Source organism: Pteropus vampyrus, unplaced genomic scaffold, assembly GCF_000151845.1.
Source record: "Pteropus vampyrus isolate Shadow unplaced genomic scaffold, Pvam_2.0 Scaffold11, whole genome shotgun sequence".
NCBI lineage: Eukaryota > Metazoa > Chordata > Mammalia > Chiroptera > Pteropodidae > Pteropus > Pteropus vampyrus.
Genome location: NW_011888792.1, coordinates 2,812,557 through 2,839,307, shown reverse-complemented (window position 1 = coordinate 2,839,307; position 26,751 = coordinate 2,812,557). Strand labels below are relative to the sequence as shown.

General features: G+C 37.7%; 1 protein-coding gene across 13 annotated transcripts in view; it reads right to left on the bottom strand.

Annotated features, from left to right (window-relative positions):
• Positions 1-12,890: 12,890 nt before the first annotated feature.
• The window catches only part of ATP6AP1L (ATPase H+ transporting accessory protein 1 like), a 40,808-nt gene continuing 26,947 nt past the window's right edge, over positions 12,891-26,751 (bottom strand). For 11 of the 13 annotated variants that reach the window (XM_023523091.1, XM_023523133.1, XM_023523110.1 and 8 more), the window contains 3 exons: positions 24,019-24,069; positions 21,178-21,418; positions 14,197-17,510 (listed from right to left, as the gene is read on the bottom strand). In XM_023523091.1, the coding sequence (XP_023378859.1) occupies positions 17,208-17,510; positions 21,178-21,418; positions 24,019-24,069 (595 nt within the window). In that variant the 3' untranslated portion in view covers positions 14,197-17,207. The other 2 variants (XR_002777153.1, XM_023523099.1) reach the window with 2 other exon arrangements.

Sequence of the window (26,751 nt, the reverse complement as noted above, 5' to 3'; positions counted from 1 at the left end):
CAGATGAACTACACTTTCCAAAAATCGTCTCCCAAGCTTCAGGCTGCTGTCTCTCTGTCCTCACTGGTATTGAAAGGATAACATGCCTCTTGACCCAGTGTCAGTTACACGTTATTGCCTTCTCTCAGCAAAATACTTCCAAAGACATTCAGTAAGCCTTTGTCTCACAACCTCTTCAATGCCTGAGACACCTCTCCATAATGTGGTAGATAGACATCTATAGCCTCAGCCCTTGATTCTCTCCGTCTGTTTCCACTCATGGGTCAGAAAACCCATGCAGTCCAGCACATCCATAACTTGCTTCTTAGTCATTTTTCATCAAATCTTAGAAAGAATGCTATGCTAAAATCTAGTCAAATAATCTACTGTTACTTTCATTCATCCCTTAATAAATCTATTTTACCAAGAATGGTACGCAGCGTGTCCAGATCACTTATTCATTTAGAAACAGAACTATGCAAAAGATTATTATCCACCTCTTTAATAGCAAGCCCAAGAAATTCCAGAGATGAGAAAGGGGTTAGCACATGAATTCCCTTCAGAAAAGTGACTTCCTTTATTTCACTAGCCTCAAGGCATCTCTTTTACTCCTCATTCCATACAATAAATATCTCAGAGGAAACATATTTTTCAGGCAAGAGAAGAAATGGAAAGACCTCAAAACAAAAGACCTCAAGCGTGTTTTTCTGGAATTTGTATTTCCCAGGCTAGTGCTGATTTCCTTCAATCACTAAAGGACAAAGAGATTTGAACTTTGCTTTTTCCCTTACACACATAGCTACCCTCACCCTCCAATAAAAATAAGTCCATTCCTACCATGCGTTTTCTGAGGGCAGCTACCTACTCTTCCACTAACATTCCTCACATGTTCCCTTTCCCAGCTCTCTGCTCTCCAAGTTCAAGGCCATTCGCAAGGAACAAGAAGGCTGTCATTTTCATTACCCTCAATTCCACCAGGATTACAGATTCCATAATATAACTGAATGGTTCTTAGATTTGTGGAATGTCAGAATTCTAAAGGTAATTGAAGATTAGATGTTCAATAAATTTTACTTATTATTCCACCAGACTCTAAGCAAGGCCTATATCTGCATTTTCTCATCTGTCTCAGCACCTATCAGAATATCTGACACATAGTAGGGGTTCAATATCTGTTTGCTGAATAAAAGAATGAATAAATGAGTAAATGCATAAACAGATCAGTGAAATCATTTATTCCAAATATCTGTTTTAAGGATGGCAAATGCTATAGAGCATTAATAATAGACACTTCATATGTGCTTTGTGTCTTATAGCATTTGCACTAATAAATAATATAAAACTAAAATTTAAATCACTCACTCATTTTCTCACACTTCTAATACTAACTTTTTAGTACTCCTAAACTCAGAAAAATGCTATGGTTGGGAAATCAGCTCCAGCGAGAAATTATTAAATGTAATAATGGGGCCACGTAAGTCAATATGGGCTTATAGGCACAGAGCCTAAAATCAAAAGTATTCGTGATATGTTAATAAAATATATGAATATTAATAAAATATGAATTTAATATATGCACTATAATTTAGATGCTATTATACTACTCAGGTATTTGATAATCCCTTACTGCATAATCAATATCACCTTGACATTAATAAGAGAATGCCAAGCTGATGACTATTTTGCTATTTGTTGATATTTGCATATTTAATCATTTGTTTCATTAAAGGACAAGCAAGATGTCCTATGGGAAAATACAAAATATGGGGTAATTAAAAGTAGAAATAAAATGTTCTTAAATCAGCAAGTGAAATCCATACTTCTATTTCAAAATTGCATGTTTGGGTTCTATATTCACCAAAGAGAAAATTAGATAGTTTCAGCAATTATCCAGATATTTCAAAAGGAGAAATGTATTTTGCTTATTATACTAGATTATCTCATGTAAAACTATAGGCTGGTTTTGCTTTACATGATCTGGAAAATAGCTTCGGTTTTCTCCTAAAAAGCTGGTAATTATAGGCAATCTTTATTTCATGAGAAAACTTAGTGTGACTCACTGGTCAATTATGCATTACATTTATTACAAAATAGGTTATATTTTATTATATTACTAATTAAAAATAAAAGCATATAAAATGAATGTGTTGATCTAAAGACAGGGAGGAAATGTTATTGTTTATTTACTCATATATTACATAATAAATATCATTTTTTGACTAAATACAAATGAATCTGACTAAACATCAAATGCCCACTTACTCTGATCTTTGCTGTCACATGGACTTTGAGAAGTCCATCATCCATTACACAGGAGAGAAGGCCTACTTCAATTCTGTTCTGAATCAAGTTCCAGCTGATGGAAAAGCAATGAATCATTAACTTAATTTTCTCTGAGAGAGGAAGAAACAGATTATGTGTATTAATCCACTTACTTTGAAGATTTTTAAAAGAAACCTTGGATTCCAAAAACAAATAGATGCAGATCTGGGGGAATCGTTTATAGGAAAAGACTGGGTATATCTACAGCTTTCCTTTCCGATGACTGAACCAATTAAATAATTTAATCAGTGAAACCTGTTAGTAGGACAGAACTGGAAACAAATTAACTTATTCTGACAAGTTTTCTAATAGAGATAGCAAGGAAGAACTGATGTCTCTTGGAAAGGGCCAGAGATAATAACCTTTTCGGCAGTCAACTGTGTGTTTTCTTTGGTTTGATTTTCCCTGGTCTTCGATGACAAACAAAATTTGCTTAAAGACACTTTTTGATCTGCCTGGCTATTCTGCACGAGAATCAGAGCTTTCTATTTGGTGGCAAGTATGATTTCCTACAGCAAATGGGGATGACACCCTGAGACCTATGAGGCTTGGCTTGTTCCCCCAGGGCAATGAGCATCCTGAAGAGATGAACCATAGAAAGGGAAAATGTTATTATGCCATTACTAAAAGCAAATGCAGAAAACCAGAAGGAAAGAGAAATGCTTGGTTCTGAAAACATTTGTTACCTTGTAAAGAGTATATTATAGAGGACACAATCTTTTTGTCTCAATGGACAGACATCTAACAAGACCTACATATAGCAAAGTCTTGCTGTAAGTATGAGGACACAATGCAGGAGCCTAATTTGGTTTCTATTTTGACTTTCAAACAAAGAAATGTGGCCGTTTGGGTGAACTCTTCTGACTACAAAGGAACCATCTGGGACTAATTATGATATCCAGCCATATTTAAAACCACCATTTCATTTTGTATTTTCAGTTTCTCTACTGTAGTTAATTAAGGTTTCCCCTATCCTACATATATATATACATATGTAAATTTCCAAAGCTTTTGCAGAGTTGTGTCAGAACTACCACTGTGAGTGGCAAAGAATTACAAAATTTTCCAGGCTTTTTTAAAACTGGAAGTCATTTTCTAAGTCTTCTTCAACAGATAATAATAGTTATAGAACAAATTAGTGACTTATATCATTGGAGCATCACATCTGGACACCATGAGTGCAATACACTTTTGTCCCTGCAAATGTGTGAGAGTTTTGCATTCAAGAAATATTACAGATCCAGAATAAATGAGGCTCTGCCTCTCTGTTCTATTGAAAATCCTTGTAGAAGCCATGAGGTCATAAAGAGCTTATACATTATCTCCTTCTTCCAAAGGGTCAGAGACTGAACCAGATGAAATAAATCCTTTCTCTTGCAGGCTACTGGCTAGAAGTAGATAGCTCTGTGGTGGCATTCTTCCCATTTAGCTATATTTCAAATCTTCCCTTACTGAGAGAATAGCTTTAAAGAGACTTCGAAATTCTCTGAAATCCTTCTCTTTTCAGTTACTTACTGAAACTGAATTTGGCAGGGAAGTAACACAAGTTTTGGTGGATGATTATCTCTTAAATCATAAGGAAAGACAAGACGCCTTACTAAAGGAATAGGAAGACTATCATCCTCTTTCACTACAGAGTGGTTTTCTCTTTTCACAAAAGAGCTGGAGCTAACATGTTGAGAAAAATCTAATCACCATAAAATTTGTGACTAAGTCTTTTACTTTTACGCTTCGTTTCTGTTGTTCATTTCTCTACACAGGAGAGAGGAGAGAGAACAACTTAACTACTTGTGACTCTGGCAAAAGGTTTAGTGAAGGACAGAGTTCAACCCAACTTCTAAAATAAAATTTTCAATATTATTGGTACGAACTCAGTCTGTTCCCCATTAGCACAGATACCAAGAATTAACTGTAATTTTGCTTCCATTTGATTCCCCATAGGAACAAAACCACACTTTTAATGCCAACACATGCACATTCTAACATTACAGTAAACATTTTTCTGACGCATTTACAGATTCACAAAAAAGGAGAGAGATAAACTGAAACATTTGGCCGAGGCTTGGTAACTTCACTGACAATCAATATTTCAGAAAGTGGTACAATGTAGAAATTACTAAATCCATTCTTTAAAAACCCTCAGGTTAGAGTTTGAATTGCTAGGAAAAGAAAGAAATGCAAATTGTTTATTGTTTTCACATGTACAGTAAAGTCAGAAAATTGTACTTCTTTCGAGAACCATATGGGAGAAAGACACTCTTTTCATCAGGAGTGGTTTTGCTTGTTGTGCCAAGAGCTCAAAAGATGTTTTTAATAACCAAAGCCAGTTTGTTGTACAATCTGTCTGGATTTTTCTTGTAAGAGAGATGACGGTCTCTTGTGTAGGAAATAGAGGGTGATAGAAGAGTTGTGCAAAAATCACAATTCAAAAGGAAGCATCTTTAACTCATGATTGATAGAAAAACTGGTTTGCATATATCATTGAAAAATCATGGGAGGTTATTGAGGCTCTTTTAGTAAATGTGACCTTGTTCTTTATGAAGGTGAATGTGACAATGAATTGGGTGCTGCAAATGTGCCTCCTAAATACCCATGTTTGGTGTAAGTGAAGAATTTACTCAACAATCACCTGAGAAGGCCTCAGAGAACATGACTGCTCTTTGAACATGACTTTGAACCAAGGGAAGGCCAGAACTCCACCTCAGAGGCTAGGAAAAAGTGATGTTTTTTGGGGGAATGAGAGTGATCCTGAGAGGATCTCGCAGATGTGTTTCATTGGACCTGTGTTTAAACAAAGACACATCAAAAACTAGTGCCAGACCATGATGAAGTTTTCATGGTCCATGATTAAATAAGAAAAGGCAAGAACGTATAGTGTATTTTTTCATAAAGTTAAATAAATTCATTTAAAGGTCAGCCCTTTATTTTAAGATCATATCCTTCCTATCCTATAGTTCTCATGTTAAAATACACTTTAATATATTATACTGAACCACAGGAAATTGCCAATATTTGACTGTTTATGAGCTACAAAAATGATAATTTCCTAGGTTTCAATCCAACATTAAATGATGATTAGATATAGAAGCTTGCAATGGCCTTATATGACAATATATAGACCTGGTAACCATATGTCAGTACCCAGATTTGTTTTTAAAAATGTTCTAGTCCATGTAATCCATATAACTGTAAATTGCTACTAGAGAGTGTCTCAACTGGCAGCCTTTTAGATTTTGACTGTTGTAAAATAAAACAAATTTTAGGAAGGAAGGAAGGAAGGAAAAATAGAAGAGAAAAGAAAAGAAAAACAAAATGAAAAAAGAAAAGAAAAGAAAAGGACCCAGATACTGACTAGAATGGACACCAGAACCTAGCTTTATACAAAGAATAGGCTGGAACTCTTGAGTCTTGGGACATCAAGAGCACCATAAAGAGGCAGAGCACTGGGCAAAAAAAAAAAAAAAGGCTTTCCAATACCTGCCCCAGCCTGATTAGGAAAAAAATTGCTGATTATTCTGTTCATATTCTTCCAGTGGAAGAATATAGAAGTTGATCTTCCACTGGAAAGCATAGGTAAAAATCCACTGGTGACATGGTAGAAAAGGAGTCCCAAAAACTCAGGATGGTGGCTCCTGCCAGCATTAGACATTAAGAGCAATTCAACCCTCTGGTTCTTATAAAAGATGCCAGCCCAATGTCAAGAAAAGGATATTTTTATTCATCCTGCCAATCACCACTCAAGCACACCTGACTGGACCACCATGGACCAATCAGATTCTCTAGTTGAGAATGTGAATTTATGGATGGTAAGCTAGAAGGTCATGAAGATTTGGAGCTGAGGCTGCTATTTTGGAATGGGCATAATGAAGCTGTGTGCATGCAGATAGCTGAAGAGAGAAAAAGTGAAGCCACCAGGCCGAAATAATGAGAGATCGTCTACCAAAGAGATAGATATGGAAAGACAAGGAGGCAGAGAAAGTAGCTGCTTTGGCTCCAGGCTATATTCCAGTTCCAGGTCCAGTTGCTCAAGAAGGCCTAGCTGGGTCTCAGGATCCATGAGATAGCCTTGAGACTAATTATCCTTTACTTAAGCCAGCACTGAGAGTTTCTGGGTCTTGTAAACAAAAGACCCCTGCTAAATTGTAAGTGATCTATTTAGTGGAAGAAGAAATTATAACCAGACCTGGCTAAGAGTAATAGCCACCTGACTATATATGTATTCCTCCTTTTATACCCCTTCTTTTTCATATATGGTTCATCCTTAGCTATTTCTTTCCTCTTATGTGGCAGGTATGATAATTCAAATGTGGATGTAACTTCTAAGTTAGAAATGCTTCTAAACTTGATGACATATCAGTAAGTTCTGGCTGCATAACAAACCACTCCAAGACATAGTAGCTGAATACCACCTTTTTTTTTAGCTCATAATTCTGCAGATGGGCAATTAGGCTGACATTAGTTGGCAGTTCCTCAGGTCTCAGCTAGGCTCACTTAAGACATCTGTAGATGCTGCTGGGTCAGCTGGGAGCTGGTGAGTCTAGGATGCCTCAGCCCAGATGGGCTATCTTTCCTCCAGGTGATCTCTCATCCTTTAGAAGGTTCTGCCCCCATAAATGTTTACTTGGCAGCTGAACAGTGTTCCAGGAGAACACGTAGATACTTAGGTTCAGAACTGGCCCAGGATTACTCCTGCTGCATTTTATTGGCCAAAGCAAATCATCAGGCCAGCCCAGATACAAATGCTGAGGAAATATACTCCACCTCTTAAGGGGACCAACTGCCCAGTTACATCACAAAGGATGTAGATGGAGAGAGCATAGTAGTAGCAGCCGTTTTGCAACGAATCTACCACAGGTGGCCTCCCAGCCCCAGGGCAGAGTCTATTAACAAACGAGATATGGATTAGTGGCTTAGTCCATCTCTGCTCTAAGATCCCAAGAGTAGAGCTATTTTCCATTTCTCTACTGGCTATCTCCTGTAATATACAATCATAAGATACAGAGGACCAAAGGACCAAATCTAGCTCATGGGCTCACAAGGCTGAACTACGGACCACGGTTGTAAAACTAGAGCCTAAAAGCTGGAAAAACAGAGGCGGCTGGTTTGAATAGTCTAAGAGAAGACTCCACCCAAAGAAGAGCATTGCAAACACTGTCAGGGTATGAGATGGTACACTTTGACTATGGCAATTTAAAAGTATCTCTTTTAAGATTCACATTGCCCTGGGCTTCCCCACCACCCCCAGTTCAGCAATGGACAATGTTGGCTGGGCATCAACTGTCAGTAGGACCTGGAGAAGGGATGTGGTTTCAAGTCCAGGTTAGCTTCAGAAACAGTTGGCAGGTCATTATGAAGGAGCTAGAGAGGTAGAGACACAGGAGACCATGAAAAAGTAAATCTCTGGGGATGGGCAGGAATTTCGAGGAAGTCCACAATTCATGGAATTAAGCTTTTCATGTAGCAGCACGATCTTGAGTTGTCGGCTGAATTACACTACTAAGTGACATAATTTGTGCTAAAACAGGGGCCTTTTAATTCTTGGTTCAATGCTCTTTCACACTATAATTTTTTTATTTTTTTGTTTTGTTTTGTTTTAGGTATACAAATGAATTCCTGGTGGCCAGGGATTTCTACCTTGAAAGATAGCACAGAGCCCAGAGCAAGGAGCTGTCTAAACAGGAAAATTACTTTTGGATTCTAATAATAGCTTTTTAAAAAAAGTATCTTTTTTAACTATAAACTTTGTTATAAGATGAATAAGTTCTAGGGATCTAATGTACATGTTTGTTATAGCTAATACTGTATATATACTTGAAAGTTGCTAAGTGATTACATGTTTAATGTTTTCATCACAAAAAAGAAATGGTAATTATGTGACATGATGGAGGTGTTAGATTGTGCAATATATAAATGTATCAGATTAACATATTGTACACTTTAAACTTACAAAATGTTAGATATTGATTATATCTCAATGAAGCTGAAATTTAAAAAATCAAAGTAGAAACAAAGTATCTCTTTTGTGTGTACCTCAGCTAACCTTCCTTGGCTAACAAAGTTTTTGCTTTCCGTCCCTGCAACTTTAGGCTCACTTGGTTTGATGGTCTCAGTTCCTAAGAGGAATGCTTTCACCGGGAGAGAAGACAATGATTCCATTGAACTGGAAATGAGACTGCCACAAAGCCACTTTAGGGTCCTTATGCCTATGAATCCACTGGCAATGAAAGTGGTTACTCCAGTGGTTCCCAACTGGGGGCAATTTTGCCCATGGGGCGTTTACAACGTCTGGAAATATTTTTGGTCATCACAACTGCAGGAGGAGAGTGCTACTAGCACCTAGTGGGTAGAGGTCAGTAAACATCCTAAAATGCATAGACAGCCCTCCTAAATCAGAGAATTATCTAGCCCAAAATGCCCATAGCATGAAAACCCTGGATTATTCTAATGATCCCAGTGATTGGATTTGGAGAAGTTGGATTGCCACTGCACAAGGAGGGTACCTCTTAGTACTCCAATGTTCTGTAAATAAAGTCAATGGAAAACGGCAACATGTCAATTCAGGTAAGACTGCTAATTGCCTAGAAACTTCAGGAATACATGTTTAGGTTACCCACCAGGCAAGTAACTCTAACTAGCAACAGAAGGCAATTACATATACCAGCTACACCATGTGACTAGTCTCAGAAACAAAAAATATGAAAGTTATGTTTTCCTTATTTTGATACGAATATCTTTGTATGTATTTATTAACCAAATAGTTTTATTTTCTTTCCTTCTCCCATTCCCCTACCATCTAATAAAAGATGGGTGATGGTTGTTAACTTTCTTAGTATTTAAGTTACAGGATATCAAAGCAGGAGACTGAATAACCTACGAGAAGAATGAATGTGACCAAAAACACAAAAGGGAATTGGTATCCACTTTTGGAGAAAGGGTTAGTATATTTTCAGTTATACACAGTGTAGTTGTATCATGTTAGGCAGTAGTAGGACTTTGTTAATGTATTTATTTTTAAAATAAGTATAGTTTTCAGAGACATATGTGGGTGCCAAGTTGACAATGGGTTGGCTGTGGTGGTTTTGTAATATGTCAATATAGCGAGGCTGAATTGCATTTCCCAGATTCATTTCCTGTATGTTTCTGCTTAAAGTAGACCATGTTTAAGAGACCTATTTGCAAGGGATCTAGAAGGTGAAAATAAAGCAGCAGCCATATTGTTTTTAACCTTCAAAAGGTAGAGGCAGGTGAATTTGTAGCTTAAGCACATTATCATTTATCTGCTGGCTCACCTTGTTGGCACAGGGCAGCACCCAGGCCTGCAGCTGCTCTACCTTCTCCTAGATCTTCCTTCACCATCTTCAATTCTTAGAGTATCTGTTTAGCTCTATGACAAAGAGCACTACTTCATAAGGTTGGATAAGGTAGTTCATTCTCATGGTCCCAGCTCTTCATGAGTGTGAGCTTGTCCTTGCTCTTCCCCACTTTACATCCATTTTCCCTTCCCAGTTTCCTGCTATGCAGACTTCAAGTTTTAACATCAGACATGTAAACAACAGGCCGCAGAGACTATTTAACCAGTATCCAAGTTGGATATGAGATCCTATCTGTCAAAATACACAGATATACACACATATACAAACTTTATACAGGTCTCTTCCATAACCATAGAAGGGTCCCTAGCATTGTGTTTTCATGATTGTTATATTTTTATAAAAGTTGTAAAAATAAGCTATTTCAAATGCAGTCAACTTTTGAGATTTTTAATTAGTTATAATTTGTTTTCTATTTCTGAACAGATAATCACCTTCATGTCTAATTTATATTTGTAATTGTATGTTCATTTTCCTAATGAGAGTCTTCTAAATAGTAGGTGTTTCAAAATCTGGGTCTGTCCCTGCAGAGGTCTTCCTGCACTTGAGGTCAGTTCAGAGTCGATTTCCCTGAAAACAAACATAAAACCCTCTTGCAGCTGTAGGATGAAATAAATGCAAGCTGCAAACAAAGAGAGAAGGTTGGCAAGTCCCCATCTCAACCACGAGGCATATAAACATGAGGTGAATTTAGCTAACTCAGTCTTCATTGTAATTTACATTCCGGAAGCTATCACTGTAAGACGGAGGGCTGTACTGGGAAATCAGGCTCAGTCTCAGAATGTACACACCTTCAAAAGAAGATGGATAGAGGGAGTCAAGGGTGTGGCAGCTACGGAAGGGAGGGGAAGATGAATCAAGGGTAGAATGTTTATCCAAATCTCCACAACCATATTCTCCTGGACCAGGACCTTCCTCAACAGCAGAAAAATTAACACCACATAAAGAGATTTTCATATCTCATTGGAATGATTCATTGAGGTGGGAATAAGAATATGCCTTGTTTAAACACAAGAATTTGAGACTATTACATAGATTTCTAAATCCAATGTTTCACATAAATGTGACAACAAACTCTTAAGGCCAGAGATGAGTTTGGCTCAGAATGACTCTATTGCTGGATAAAAAAGAACATTTTGAGAAACTTATCACTGTACTATAGTTGAAAATGAAGTTTAGCTTCTTAACCAAAAACTGTAATAATATGCATTCTACAGTCAAGTATTTTGCTAAGAAAAAATTTTTTTCTTCATTTTTCTAAACTTTTGTTATAACTTTTAAATTGAAGAGTTAGTATGCATCTTTCATGGCCTTAACACATAGACTTTTTAAATATCTTTTTTAACACTGTGAAACCACATTAATTTTACATATATAACAGGATGGATAAGTGGGTGGGTGGATAGATGGATGGATGAAGGAGGGAGTCAAGAGAGGTAGGGGAGAAGGTAGGGAGGAATAGATATCAATAGATAAAGAGTTGTTATTTTTAAAATGGCTGAGTTTGACCTGGGTGGATTAAAAAGAAAAAGTTCTAATGAGAAAGGCTCTTTTCTTTAAGAGCAATACCTCTATCATACTGCGCACATTGATTATGAAAAGTGAAGTTTTTAGGGCCCAATCTCCAAGATAGAGGTATGAGATTTGTGCAGAAGAAAAAGAGAAGTCACCAAGTTCAGGGTCAAAAGAGGACGATGGCCAGTGAGAAATTCCCTGTGAGAGAGAATTAAATGTCCACGAACAGAGAATTTGAAATTGTTCCCTGGCCTATGCTAGTTTAGCCTATTGTTCCCTAACTTTCCATTAAAGTCTGTGATGCTCATGTCAACGTAAGACACCAGCTCCAGGACCTGAGAACAATGGGAGAAGATGAGGCCACCAGATGGGACCGAAAATCAACAGAGACTGGAAACTAGAACTAAAAGAAACAACGAGAACAGAAGTTACCACAGCTCATACCACCAATCCACCCTCTTGCTGAATCAGTTGTCTGAGGAAAAACCTTATTTCTAACACTAAGGGGGCTCAAACCAGTTTATTAGGAGAGTAAATTAAAGGGTGACTCCAGAAGGCCAGAGGATTTGGGGATACCCAGGAGGCCAGCATCAGGGTTACATCAGTTGCAAAATAATAACCATTATAACGACTAAATTTGACCATCTACATTTGTTCTATTTTTCCTTCATAAAATATCAGAAGGGACAAACCGCATTTTCAATTCCATTTATTTGGAACTAGAAGTCTTGCTCTAGTACCATTTGGTCTTTGTAAAATGTTGATGATCTCAGTAACTGAAAGCATCATATAGCAAACATTGCAAATTCTACTATACAGAGAAAAATCTGACATAAAGGCATATTGTCCCAAAAAGTCACAGAAAAACTGTTCATTTCAATATCTTTCTAACTCTTATGTGTGAGGGCAAGAAAAGCACAAGCAGAGATAGAGGCAGTTCAGTATTCTCTCCAGAAAGTTGTGTTCCTTCCATGTGTCTCCACCAAAGAAGGACAAGTGGCTTCTCCACCCCAGCCCCCAAAAGGAAATATGGAACATTAAGGTTTCTCTGAGGACCTAGTTCCATCAATTTTCTCCCCTCTGGAATATATACACTTTTTAATCCTTCTCTATACCCTGGTTCCTTCCTTCTAACCCAGGAGCTCCCAACTGCAGAGGTAATCAACTTGGTGTGTGTGGTGCCTACGTGGCTTGTTAGCAATGAGTTTTTATGTTTGCTTAAATTAAAGACTATTCAAGGGCTGCCCTGTAATAATACCACTCTCACATTCTGAGATACCTTTCTCACTGAGAAAGCCTCAGTCTGTTACCCGAGAATTGTCTGCCACCTGGAGCTACCTATTCCAGTTACCCATGGACCTTTAAGCAGCAGGATCTAAAGGATTATGGGGCTGTAGAGCCCTAAAAGTTGGGCAAAGGGTAACAATACATGGACATGTTTAGGGGAGTGTATTACACATGTGGACCTCATTGTTTGTAACGTCACAGCAGGCAAAAAAAAAAGCCCACAACCTCAGAATCACTGCCTTACTCTACAACATGCTCGCGCTTCCTCCATTTTATTAAAATAGCTGTTTTAAATTTTCTGAAAAACTGTTAGATATAAAACAGACAAAGCAACAAATAAACTTTGTCTAAACCTCTATGTAAGTCTGATACCCAAGAGAAAGCAGGCACTCTCAAATTAGGATCACTTAAGGAGGGTTTATGTACAAAGGGACCATTTGTTAATGTCGCAGTAGAATATAGAAGGCCTACAAGGAACAGTACAGTAACCTGGGGCTAGTAGCAAGAAACTTGTTGCCATCTCTGAGCCCTAAAGAGCAAGAGAAGTTACTAAAACCCAGAAGGAGAGTTACGTGGAGGAGGTCATCAAGAGAAGCAGGGATCTCAGAGAAGGAATGCGACCAGTCCAAGGTATTCCCTCTGGGAGAAAACTCCCTCTTTTCCATGGAGTGTGATGTTCATCAATGACCTCCTATTGACTAAATCCAAGGAATAAACACTCGTTGGTTCTTTTCTTGCCATAAACACAGGTATTGCAGCCTCTGAGGGCAGTTACTGACAATGGAAAAATAGGCCAGGATGCACTGAAATGGTAGGGTCAAAGGTGTATGGGTGGGACACTGACAGCATCTGCTAGATTTCCAATTTCCTATTTCTAGTCTGGACCTCTCTGTTTTGCCCAATTCATACATCCAGCTGCCTACTTGGACCTCTATTACAGGACCTGCCTACAGGAATCTCCCGTCTCTCACTCTCATTCCTACCTTCACCTGTTTCTCCATGATTGCAGAGACTGGCGTCATCATCCACCGAGCACTGCAAATGAGTTACCTACCAGTCATTTGTGATTTGCCTCCTGGTTGCCAAGTCTAACTGAACAAACTTCCTACATACCTCTTGTTCCTTCCTCCCATGCCATTTTTTTTCTCTGAATTATTGCAATAATTGCATTTCTGTCTCGGTTCTACTCACACTTACATGCCATGTAATCATGTTGCTAAAAGTCCTCTCAAGGGCATCAGAATCACCTAAAGTCAAGATTCTAACTCTTTAATTGAGTGAAATGATCTGTTCCCTCTCTTCATTTCCAGCTTCATCTCTCTTCCCTCCTCTAAATATATGTGCCTGCCCACATATGTATGTATTCATAGTTCTTTGCATACAATAAAGTCCAGTCTTTACATATGTTTCCATCTTCCATGTTTGTCCTTCTGCAAATTACCTACCTGGTCAACTCCTACTCATGTCAAACATCACTTTCTTTGCCATATTGTTCCAGACGTCCCAGGAAGACAGACATCTCTTGGGCTATGCTCCTGCAGCACTAACAATTACAGGGCATTAATCACATATCTGTTGGGTTGATATTAAAGGTATCCATGGGAATAGTGTTAAGTTCTTTACCTGAAGATCAGAACATACCAGAAGTAATGTAAAAATACAGATACTGATTGACAAGCATAAAATTGTTCATGATAATGCTCAATATGAAGACCACAGACCCTTTTTTAAGAGATCTCTTTTTATTCAAGGGATCTGAGTTACAAACAGTCGTAGCTCTGAAAATCCACTAAGATGGTTCAGCTAAGGTCTTTTAAAACCAGAACTAGATGATAATGATAAAGGTGGCATTGATGATGATGATGAATGAGTACGTCAGTGGCCTGCCCAGCCACATCTGTCATAAATCACTACCATTAACAAACACAATCTAATCTGATTAACACTCCTGCCCCTTAGCCCTTTGAGGCTGCTGTGTTGCTACTTGACTTCTGCTGCTCCAGCATCCCTCTTTAGACTAAGGATTCCAGTTCGAAGATAGCATCTACCTTCAACCACAGCCTAGAGGGCAGGCACTAGAGCACTTTTCAAAAATGCTGATGTTATGTTCCCAATGTATTGGGTAGTGCTATGACAAAAGGAGTATCCTCTGGGCCTTCACAAAGGAAAATAGTTATCGGGAGGGAGAACAGGTCATACATGATAAATCCATTCCTACATCCCAATTCTCTAAGTTATTAAATTTTCCTTTCTCTACGTTATATCAGGGGAATTCTGCTATCTCTGCTTCATTTAGTGTATGCCACTGTTAAGTCCAAATTTTAATCAACCGAGAAAACTGTTAAAAATACTCCCAGCTGCTCAAACCAGCACATTTAATCCAAAATCTAATATGAAAAACCAACTAAAAAAATTCAGCCCAACCTAAAATTATACACCTCACTGAGTTAGTACCTCCAGAATCCATTCTCACATATATTGCCCCATATCTTTTGCTGCATAAATTAGCAAAACCTTCGAATTTTATTCTCCCAGACTTGACTTTGAAATTGGTTCCTTGGGATATGCCAGAATGTGATTCTACTTGCCTAGAGGCATTAAGGAAAACTGACAAGCACTGGTGGTGCGGTCATCACAGGGTTTGTAAGCAGGACAGAAACAGATTCCTCTTTCAGGGGTTGCTTCTGCTACAAAAAATACTTAGGGGGGTTTGGGAGTTCAACATCCTTAAAGTCATCTAAATTTACCCCAAAGTTACTATTCCTATTACAAGGTTACTCTCTTTTATAATCAATGCTCTCATGTACATATAAGAGATCAGGCAATGCTATGAATTCCACCTGCAATGCAGTTTACCAATTTGCAGGATCAGATCTGGGTCTGATTTTTAGTTATGTCAGTCTTTTAACAAGAGTTAAGAGATCCTTGGAGATCTGTCACAGAAACTCTCCAGATCTTTAACCATGCCTTAAGCTGCGATTTTAAGATCTTGAGCTATTATTTTCTTTCTGTAAGCCCTCTAGCCTAAAGAGAAAGAGTCAGACTATTTTACAGAGCATCACCCATATCTGGGGAGACTATATATCCCAGTTTGTATAGCATCATCCTGTTTATGTCTGTTATCTTGGAATCACTGACACTCCCTTTTGCTTTCAAAAGTGTCCCTATTTGAATAATAAATTATGTTTACCCTTCATGTACCTATCACAGCAGCCATTTATACCATTAATGGACAGTCAAGGCAACCACAGAGAAAATCTGTTTCATTATGGGATAATGTGGGCTATCAGTTTCCCATTCTCTAATGCTAATAGAATCCCCACTGGTTTTACACCAGAGTCAGATAATCAATCCTAGATTCCCATCTTTTTGAAGATCTGTTCCCTACAATCATCTTTGGTACTAATAAGTATATAAATCAAGACTTAGTTGTAGAATACAGAATCTAATCCAAGTATTAAAACAGAAAGGAATTCACTATAGTTTTAAGGAGCTTACAGGATTCTGAGAGGGCTGGAACCAAACCTACATTCACAGCCAAGAATAATGCAGCCAGAAGAAATGTCCAACATGAGACTATTCTATGAGAAATCCCATAGTCATTGTCATTTGCTACTTGGCATCCAAGATGGTCCAAGATCCAATTTCTCTGTGCATGTCCACCTGCCACACATCATTTCTATCTTCATTCTAAGTGTTGTGCAGGAGTAGCTTCTTAGTAGAACCAAGGTCATGTGAGGAATTCTAATTAGGGAAATGCAATGTACTTTTTACACTTAAGATCTAACACAGAAAGTGTGTTAGAAAAGCTTTGGTGAGGATGCAGAGTGAGCCAATCTTCAGTATCTGCTAAGAACTGAAAAAGATTATGAGACAATCTATATTGAAGAAAGTGGTGGTAAGATTAGTGGTGTTTCCAGAATATCTACTTAGAAGAGTTTAGGGGACACTATCTCATTAGAAGGGGGTTTAAGGGATTTGCCTTGAAGCTGTGTTTGCATAGCACAACTGTTCTCAGTTGTTTATTTCAAGTGGTACCTCGGAGAGCTAACAGAGGTCTAAATCATACAAATAAGACAAAACTTGGCACTGCAACCAGAAGAGAAAGGTAAGATACTATCAAGATTATCACTCCTACTTCCCAGATTAAATGGGCTGCCTCTGAATAGCAAATGACAAGAAAACCTTTGAATGACGTGTTCTACTATATTGACAGGAGTATCCCCTAAACAGTTCTGCATGAGAAAAGATTATTTTTATAAAACAAAATTATGACCTAATTTCTGAAAAATGCAAACTATGTTACAAAGTGTTTTAAATTTGGAACTTCCAGATAGCCTTGTATTTATTATTTCTATACTTATCACGTGCAAACTGGCAAAGGAAAAATGGACCAAGTGTGTTTTCCCTTCTTTATAATGCATATTTATTATTTAGTTAGTTAGTTAGTTTTTGGTCTACCTAACTTGAAACATTCCTTTTGCCTTCAAGGTAGCTTTGGGGTAATAATGGTCATATTTATCTTGGTAGGATTTCCTTGGTGAGAATTCCTTTTTCATTGCCCCAAGTCTATCTAAGTAGGTGAATCAAAATGTATTTTTATGCATGTACCTCCTCTTTTTAAAAATCAAGCCATTTGGTAAAAACCTTGCATCACAAGTCAAACAGCACAGAATAGAAACAACTCCTTTCAGAGGCTGCTGCGGACTTCATGAGGGAGAGGGGCCTGTGCTGCTACACATACATTTTGCAGATCTGTTGGCTTCTCAGTTCATAGCATTCAACTCCCTGGCTCCTCAGCAGCTCCTTCTCTTCTGCTGCATCTTGAACTTTCAGCTGGGGGAAGTGGGCTGGAGAGGCGATGAAGTCATAGTGCCGGTCCAGATACCGCAGGTAGATGAGCATGTGCACGGCATAAGCCAGAACTAGCAACAGGATGAGCGACATGGCCAAGCCAATCAGAATGGCTGGTGAGAAGGAAGAGGCACAGTCTCGGGCCTTGGCAAATTGTTTCCCCTTGATGGTAAAGCCTTGGATCTGTCAGGAAGAAGAGAAGAGCTGACGTGATCTATTCTCTCTTAAGATCTACTTCCCAGTTGGGTTGGGGTTCCAGACCCTTAATTAGGCAAATTAAAGATACTGTGACCATATTTGCTGAATAATTTAAACACATGATCTAACAAGTGTGTGTGTGCTTACAGAACAGTGAAACTTAATTTTAAATCAAGCCTGACCCAGAAACTCCTCTAGGATGTATGATTGTCATAATTAAGAGGCTCATGAAATTCAAGGCTCTTAAATAAAACCTTTATTTCAAGGCTCTGAAATAAAACTTCTTTTTAATCTGATTCTTAGAAATGTTCTCATTCATCTAAAACCATAATTACTATAGTGTCTCTGAAATTCAAACACATTCAAAATTTTACATGTTAGTATAAATTTCCCAAAGAATTTTAAGTCTCAGTTCTTCTGCCTTTGATTCTGTTGACAGCAATTAGACAGAAAGAGTCTTTTAAGGGAAGATATCATGATTCCCAATGAGGTAAGACATAGAAAATAAAACCTAACACTTATTAGTAAGGTCTTTTTTTTTTTTTTTTAATGTATCAGACATCTCCTAACTCATTTAATACCTACAAGAACCTTTAAATTACTATTTTATCCCTATCTTATGGATGAAGTGACTGAGGCGCAGTAACTTGCCCAGCATTAAGTGCAGTAAAGCAATAATTCAAACCCAGGCAGTGTGGCTTCAGAATCGCTTCTCAATTTACTGCTCCATAAATATTGGTGTGTTCTCTCTTCTTCCTCTCATCATCACGTCTTTATAAGTTGTATCCTACACACTTGGAACAGTTTTAGGAATAGCTCTGTATAAGCAACCTCTCCTTATATCCTACCCAGAGAATAGAAAGGAAAGCTTTCCCATATGTGCAAATGCAGTTTAATTACTTGGAACCAGAAGAGGCTCAAACTGACAACTGGCCCCGATATCTAAATACTGTCACAATGAAAGAAACAAGGCTACAGAACAACTACTCCAAACGAGAGCAATCATTTGTGGAAGGCAGCTCCCACATTTAGCTGGCTTTTAGAATATATAACCTTACACTGCATCACTTCATTTAGATGCCTAGTTGATTTTAAAGGAATATATCAGAAAGTTAAATTATCCATGAGTGCTTTACTAAGAATCCACTTTTATGACTTAAGTAGGCATGGTAGCATTTTTCCATGCTAAAATGATTAGAGCCACCCATCATGCCATATGACTTAGGGGCGTTGCTCGCCCAATTGTCTGTGCTCTAGACTGAATCCAAAATAGCTTCTGAAGGAGATCCTTGGCCTGGCTTCTGGGATGCTTGGCCTGCCCCCTCTATGAAGAGGCAAAGTAGGTTTTTCTTCAGACTAGTGCCTTAAGAGTTAAGCTCCTCAATTACAAAAGACGGCCTCATTTGATGCTGTAGCTCCAGCCAAAGAGCATGTCCTCACATTGCCACATAATTCTTAACAAGACTTGGTTGAGAACAGTATCTGTGGAGAACACCTGAATGATATGTTGTCCATCCATTTTCTGGACTAGAGATTGCAAGTACTCTGTATCTCACCCACAGGTGAGTTTTGTTTGGCCTAGAGTTCTGAATATCCTGAAAATTTCTCACAAGAATTCAGATTTCTAGCTTCTACTAAAAAGTCAGAAGATCTAGCAACACTGAATCTGCATTCCTACCAAGCAAAAATTGGATGGAATTGAATAAAATATGCTCCTTGTGATGCTGGCTACACTTTGCCAGTCTTCAGCTGGTTTACACAAGGCATCTGAGTTTGCCATACATGTTACATCACTCTATGCTTTATTTCTAGAATAAGCCAGATCAGCAAAGCTGCGTATGTGGGATGCAGCCTTTTGTACACAACCTCCAACCACCATTACCTCTCCCTTGGATGGAGCTTGCATTCTGCCATTTGCTTCCACTAAGGGTGTTTTAACAAGGCCCACCTCTGACTCTCAATGCTGTGCTCACTCTAAGGCCATTGTCTAAAATGTTGGCACATGTGACACAACACAAGGGAGGGATATACTTCTCACAAGCATATTTTCAGTAGTCTTATGGACCCCATGAACATGTAACTGGGCGATTCTTTCTTATGCTGGTTGCTCCACAGCTTCAGAGCCCAATTACTGAGCCGCCTCCAGCCAAGGCAGACAGATGGTCTTGAGGTTTTGTGTACCAACCGCACCAGTGACTCTAACTGAACTTTTATGCCTTTATTTTTTTTTAGCCCTCATGTCTTTGCCCATTTTGCAAAGTTATGTTTCTTGTAGTGTGTCTACAAGTCACTGTTAAGTCATTTCTGGGATAAAGTGGAGGCATAAACCAGTCAATCTCTCTGTTCTAATTGGGTAAGATTGTGTGTGAATTATTCCTTGTTTTCATTATAACTTCCTCATTGGCCTTTTTGCCTACTTCTCTTTTTAAGGGGCAAGATAAATACATATATATTAAATTTCATTGGAGCTAGACAGTCCAGAATTCAAATTCTGCCTCTACCATTTACCAGTTATATCATTTTGAAAAATTATGTAATCATTAAAGCTTCAGTCACCTGATTTGGAAAAGAGAGATAATAACAGCTATCTTGCAGCATTACAATACATTTTGAAGACAAATATATAAAATAACTATAACGGTGCTGACACATAAGAGGGGACTCATAAGTAGCTGCTATTGTTAATCCATGCCTGGCACAGTCCTGCTGTTGCTGCATATATTAGGCCATGAATTCTTTATATTCATAAAGATAGGTCAGAAATTGAAAACTGAAAAGGTGAAAGAAATATCTTTCCCAGGTGGCTGAGAAGTAATTTGAAACCAAGTCTGCTGGGCTCTAAAATGCAAATTCCTTCCATACCCCAAACTGCCTTTCATCAACACCACACCTCTCCAAGTTAAGGGGTAAGATAAGTATATATAAATATACATAAATAAATACACACACACATATGAATTTCCATTTATAGATGGGAAAGATTAGAAAATGCTCATAGAAAGGAGAATCCTGTGTGCAATTTCAGTGAGTTAGAAGAACAAGTTAAAATTTTGTTCACAAGTAAATAGGACAGAAGAACTTGACAGATGTCTCTCAGCCTGAGATTCTGGTGGTGAAAAGTACCCTCTTATGCCCCCATGCCTTTCCCAAATACTTTCAAGAGATCTTTGAGATATTTTTGACTCCCTGGCTGACAGTTCCTTTCCTATGCTAACTGCCAAAGCTGTCACTCAGGCTACAGATGTACTTCTTATCTTCCCTGATAGGATCACTGCTTCACTCCCTAAAGGAAATAAAATAATTGTCTGATAATTCCTTTCCCTAAAAGGGCCTCTCTCTCCAGGAACTGTCAGTCACCAGGCTTCAGGCCACAGCTTCACTCTGGCTTAGACTGCTGGCATTCCTCCCCGATAATTATTAGTGACTGCATGAACCTGACTGTAAAAGCAAGAGGGGTAGGAGGTACACAGGGAAAGGAAATATCCTATCCTATTCCATTAGAGGATAAAGAAAAAAAATTAGCGATATTATTTTAAAGGTATCCAGTCCTCTATTTTCTTTAAACATCTATGTTTCAGTTTCAGGTGTTTTCAAACAAATACTGAGTTTCTTTGGCACCAAACACACAGGAGCATATGTTTTAGTTTATTACCTGGAAATCAACAAAAGTGATCTCCCACAGGCTTGACAGATCATCCATGTCACTGGGCAACAAGAGGGCATCGTACCGCGGCAGGCTGCTGACACGTTGGCAGTGGTAGGAATAACTTGATGGAGCATATATGCCAGTTGCATTAAAAGTTGCTTGGACTGAATTATTAAAAATAATCTCAACTTGGTGCAAACTAAACCAGCTCTGCATGGACAACTTGTTGTAATTGGTAAGGGTGAATCTGAAAATGATTATAAAATAGTATTATCCCCAGAGCACTTCTACATTTGCTGACACAGGACATCGGCTATGAACAGTGCAATCGCGCCCTCTTTTGTCAGGTAGTAGAACCGACTCGAAGAGAGCCTTTCACTTTCCTGGTTCTGAACAAGCTTCCTGTCGAATGCAAATGAAAGCAAATAACAAGGCAGGCCCCCCAAAGTGAGCGATACTATTCCTACAAAAGGAAAAAGAGCTTGGCTTTTTTTTCTGTTTTAGAATCAACACTTGATTTTATTATTGTAAAACAACTGAGAAAAAATTAAATGGACTTTACTATAGAATTAGCTAAATAATGGTCAAAACAATAGTACTAGCTCTTACTATGTGTTGAGCACCTATCTATGTGTTTTATGTGTATTTTATTTAATCTCCAGTACACCAGCATGAGATAGATGTTATTATTACCCTCATTTTGCAGATGAGGAATCTAAGAAACAGAGAGGTTAAATAAACAACTTGTACAAGTTCAGAGAGTAAATATTGGAGCTGGGCTTTGAATCCAATCTGAAGACCAGAGCTCTTATTCTTAGCCATTTTGGAATGGAATATTCTCCAGGCATAAAAACATTATAAGGTACATATGCCATGATCATTTTTCTCACTTAAAAAAAAAAAGTATGACTCCATAGAAAAATATTATGGAAGGAAAGAGACGAAACGTTAATAGTGATTACAAATGGTGGTTGGATTATAAGTAATTTTAATTTTCTTTTTCTTCAAAGCTCAATATTTTCTGATTTTTCTGTTATCAATGGACACGTATTACTCCGCCTTAGTTTGGGATCCTACAGAAGCAGATCTTGAGACAAGGATGTGAACACAAGAAGTATTTTTGGAAGGTGATCACAAATTTATTTGAGAATTTAGTCTTTCAAAATATGTAGAATAAAGAGAAATTATAAAAGAATGGAAAGTAGCCAAAAAGGACATGTTAATAAGTGAGTTTCCACTGTGGACAAATGGAGCTTAACGTCCATGGGGAACCCTGCGGGCCAGAGTGGAACACAGGCCTCTGAGTTACTCATCTGAGGGTGAGGGAGCTGGGGTACTTAATGCCTCTCTCAGTCACTGGTTGAGAGCTGCTGGGGTAGAGATGGGAGGCAGTGGGCCCCTCTGGCCAGCAAAAAATTTTTAAAGGAAGATAGACTAGCAATTGAAAGTTGAATTGGTGGACTATAGTGCTCACAAATAAAATATAGTTAAGTAAAATGTATTTAAAGTTCCAAGGGCTGAGGCTCTGGTTCGAAGTTATTTTCTGTATAGTTCCTTACAGTAAATCACACATCATTTAATGATAATGAAAAAGTGTCTGTTAGCTGTATTCCCCAGCAGACAGTCAACGCAGGCCTACAAATGCCCAAGAGGATATAGATGGGTACTGACAATGTCTGCCATATGCCTTTATCATCAGAAAAAAATCATCATAAAGCTATTTTCCCTTGGGGGAAAAAGTATGATATGAATAAAATATTCCCCATTTCTATATGAAACATATATGTATATGTGTGTGGTCATGTTGTGGGAGTCTATTTTTCTTATAAAGTTTCTCTGAAAGGTGATGGCATATATTTTCTCAATTATGATCAGTGAAACATTAGTGTCCCAAATAAGCATTCTGAGGAGAGAGCTTTCCAAGGTTAAACGTGAGAAACACTAGGTTAATCAAAGTTACCTAGTGCAACAATCTTTCTAAAGAGCCTGTCTTCACAGCAACCTTAACATACAAATTAACACTGTGAATCTCCAAAAGGAGCACATGGTGTGCAGTATTTCTCAGCCATATTTGACCATGACCAAGAATGCCTCTTCTGGGCAATCTTCACAGAGCAGAAGCATTTCACAGAACTTAAGAAAGACTGCCCTAACATATTTTGTTGGTTTTCAAGTAATATTAGACATGCAGCTGCTAAGGCTGCTAAAAGGCTGGTCTTATACGAAAAGATACATTATATTTTTATAATAAAAAATTTTAATGCCTTCAAACTGTCGTCTTCTCCCTTCCTCAGAGCAGTTCCTAAATGCTTGGATAAACCACTGTTGGCAGATGTATCCTTCCATACATAAACATAGAAAAATGTAGGCCTGCGTTGACTGTCTGCTGGGGAATACAGCTAACAGACACTTTTTCATTATCATTAAATGATGTGTGATTTACTGTAAGGAACTATACAGAAAATAACTTCGAACCAGAGCCTCAGCCCTTGGAGCTTTAAATACATTTTACTTAACTATATTTTATTTTATTCTTTGCTCAGAGGAGAAGAGTAACACATTCTCACATTCACATGTTCATGTGTTCTCCAGGTCCCGAATTAAGGAAACTAAAGATGCTTTAGTAAAAACTAAAGAAGCTTTAGTAAAAACTAAAGAAAGTATTACTATAGAATCCCATCACGTAACACCACTGACTTTTCAGTGTAATTAGGTAGATGTGACATTTCACATGTCAGTGCTTAGCACATAGTTGGCCCTTGATACTTGCACATTGAATGAATAAATTATTTGGAGCTAATCTGAAGTGCTGAACCTCTGATACTCCAAAGTAGTATCCATACCTACCTTATATCAAGACCTTTGGGATTTTCAGCATCATCTAACTTCAGAGACAACCTAAGAAAACAGAAACAATACAGTCTTTCAAATTAGGAATAACCCTTACTTCACACTACACTCAAAAATTACCTCAAAATGGATCACAGAGCTAAATATAACAATTAAAACTACAAAACTTATAGAAGAAACATAGAAGAACAGTTTTGCAATCTTGGGTTGGCAATTGTTTCTTGAAAATACACAAGTATATAAAAAAATGATAAAATGTACTTTACTAAATTAAAAAAAAGTTTGTTCTTCAGAAGACACTGTTAAGAAAACAAAAAAGGCAAGCCACAGAATGGCAAAAAATACTCACAACACACATATATATATAATGAACTTGTATCTGAAATATGAAAAGTAACATTAACACCTCAATAATAAAAAGACAACCTAACTTAAAAATGGTCAGAAGACAGGCACTTCACAAAGGAAGATATACAAATAGGCAATAAGTACATGAAAAGAAGCTCGGCATCATCAATCATCAGGAAAACAAAATAAAACCGTTAGAAGATACCATCAGTAATCAGAATGATTCAAACATTTCTATATACCCACTCTTAACCTTTTAATATATATATAAATATATTTACTCACATTTTCTGGAAAGTTAACACACAATTTACTCATAGCAACAACCAAGCTAGTTCCCTTTTAACCCATTCTTCCCCCTGGTAACATGATGAGAGCCAGACGTCATCCTGCACATGCTGGGGTTTGTAATACAGGTGAGGAACACCAAAATTATGAATCTATGAGTTTATAGGAAAGAGACAGCAGTCCCCCCACCCAATTACCTCCTTTGTAAAGAGAAACATTTGTTTCCTTAGTGTCAAAATTTTTCCTTGGGAAGAGAAAAGGTAAGAATCCTGGGTACCTACCTCAGAATGTTAGCAGAAAGGTTTTACTAGCCTTTAGACGGGTACAAATAGTTCACCATAAAGGAAACAAATGACTGCGGTCTAACACCATAATATGTGCATGAACTGCTCTAAGGAGAAGGTGAGAATCCTCCCTGCACTTCCATGCCCTGGAATTTCTCCATGATCCTAAACTCATTATTCCTTGACATGTTAACACATTTCTCTGAGGAGGGAAATCTCTTACTAACTCCAAGGCTAATCTTTTATCCCAGGTCCCAGTAAAACGTATTCAGAAATTACTAACCATGTAGAAACATAAAAACAGTCCTACACTGACCATACCAAGTGTCAGTGAGGACGTGAAGCAAGTGGAACTCTCATACAATGCTGGTAGAAAAGTAAATGGTACAACCACTTTAAAAAACACTTTGGCAGTTTCTTAAAAAGCTAAACACACACATACTATATATTCCAGCCATTCCACTTCTAGGTATTTACCTAAAAGAAGTGAAAATATGTGCTCCTACTAAGACTTGTACATGAATGTTTATAGTAATTTTATTTGGAAAATTATCTAAAACCTGGGGGGGGGACAAATTTCCATCAAGAGATAAATGGATAAATAAGTTATGATATATGCATATAATGGAGTACTTACTACTCAGCAATAAAAAGGAATACGCTTTTGATACATGCAACAACTCAGAATATCGAAATCATTGTGCTAACGTTAAAGAAGCCGAACTAAAGACTATATACTATATGACTATATTTATATAAAATTTTAGAAAATACAAACTTATCTATAATGATAGAAAGCAGATCAGTGGTTTCCTGGAGAGGTGGGAGTGGCAGGAGCGATGGTGTACAGAGGAGCACAAGGAAACCTTTGAGAATGATTAAATGCTTGTTGTCTTGATTGTGGTGATGGTTTCATGGGTGTACACATATGTCAAAACTGATCAAACTGTACACTTTAAATATATGCTGTTTAGTATATTTCATTTATATTTCAACAAGGTTAAAAATAGGAGTGATAAAAAGCCGAACAACTAAAATAACAAAATGTAAAAAATTTAAATTCAAAGGATGACAATGCTATGACAATATTGTGTATAAGAGTTATATAACACCTCAGTATACATTATAAAAACAACAAAGCAAGAGTAGTTATAATATGTCCGATTACAAGTTTGAAAAAATACCACGCATATATAACCTCATTAATTTGGTTCCACTTATCAAAAAACAGAAATGTCAACAGAAGTTTATTTTATTAAAATGAACTTAAGCCTCTATGTTTCCAATGTTCCAAGAACTTTCTCCAGCTGCCCTGATTTCAGTGAAAGCTGTTAACATGCTCACTGCAGAATAAAGAACATGAAGCCTGATTTCAACAAAGCAAACTGAACGATCATTCACTGAGAACCTTTTAAGTGCCAGACACCGCACCATAAACTGGAAACACAAGGAGAAATACAACCTAGCAAGTCACTCAAAAAGGAGCTTCTTCCACTCTTCTAAGCACCCTACCCACCCACATTCAAAATGGATTTTGAATTCTTGAGACTATAATTGCCTAAATTCAAAATACAGACAGATGCTAGGATTATGGTCTATTTGTAGGGCTTTTGGTATTTAAAAAGACTTCCGTAGCAAATCTGTCTGCCAACAATTTGCCTTTCTCTGAACATTTTGTTTCCAAGTGCTAAAACATGGTCATCTTTTTTTAATCTGTGCTTTTGACCTTACATGGGTTTGCTTGCGTTTTTCCTTTCAGAGACTCCCTGATTCTTGAGAACATCAGACTTCCTAGCCAGAGCAACAAAGA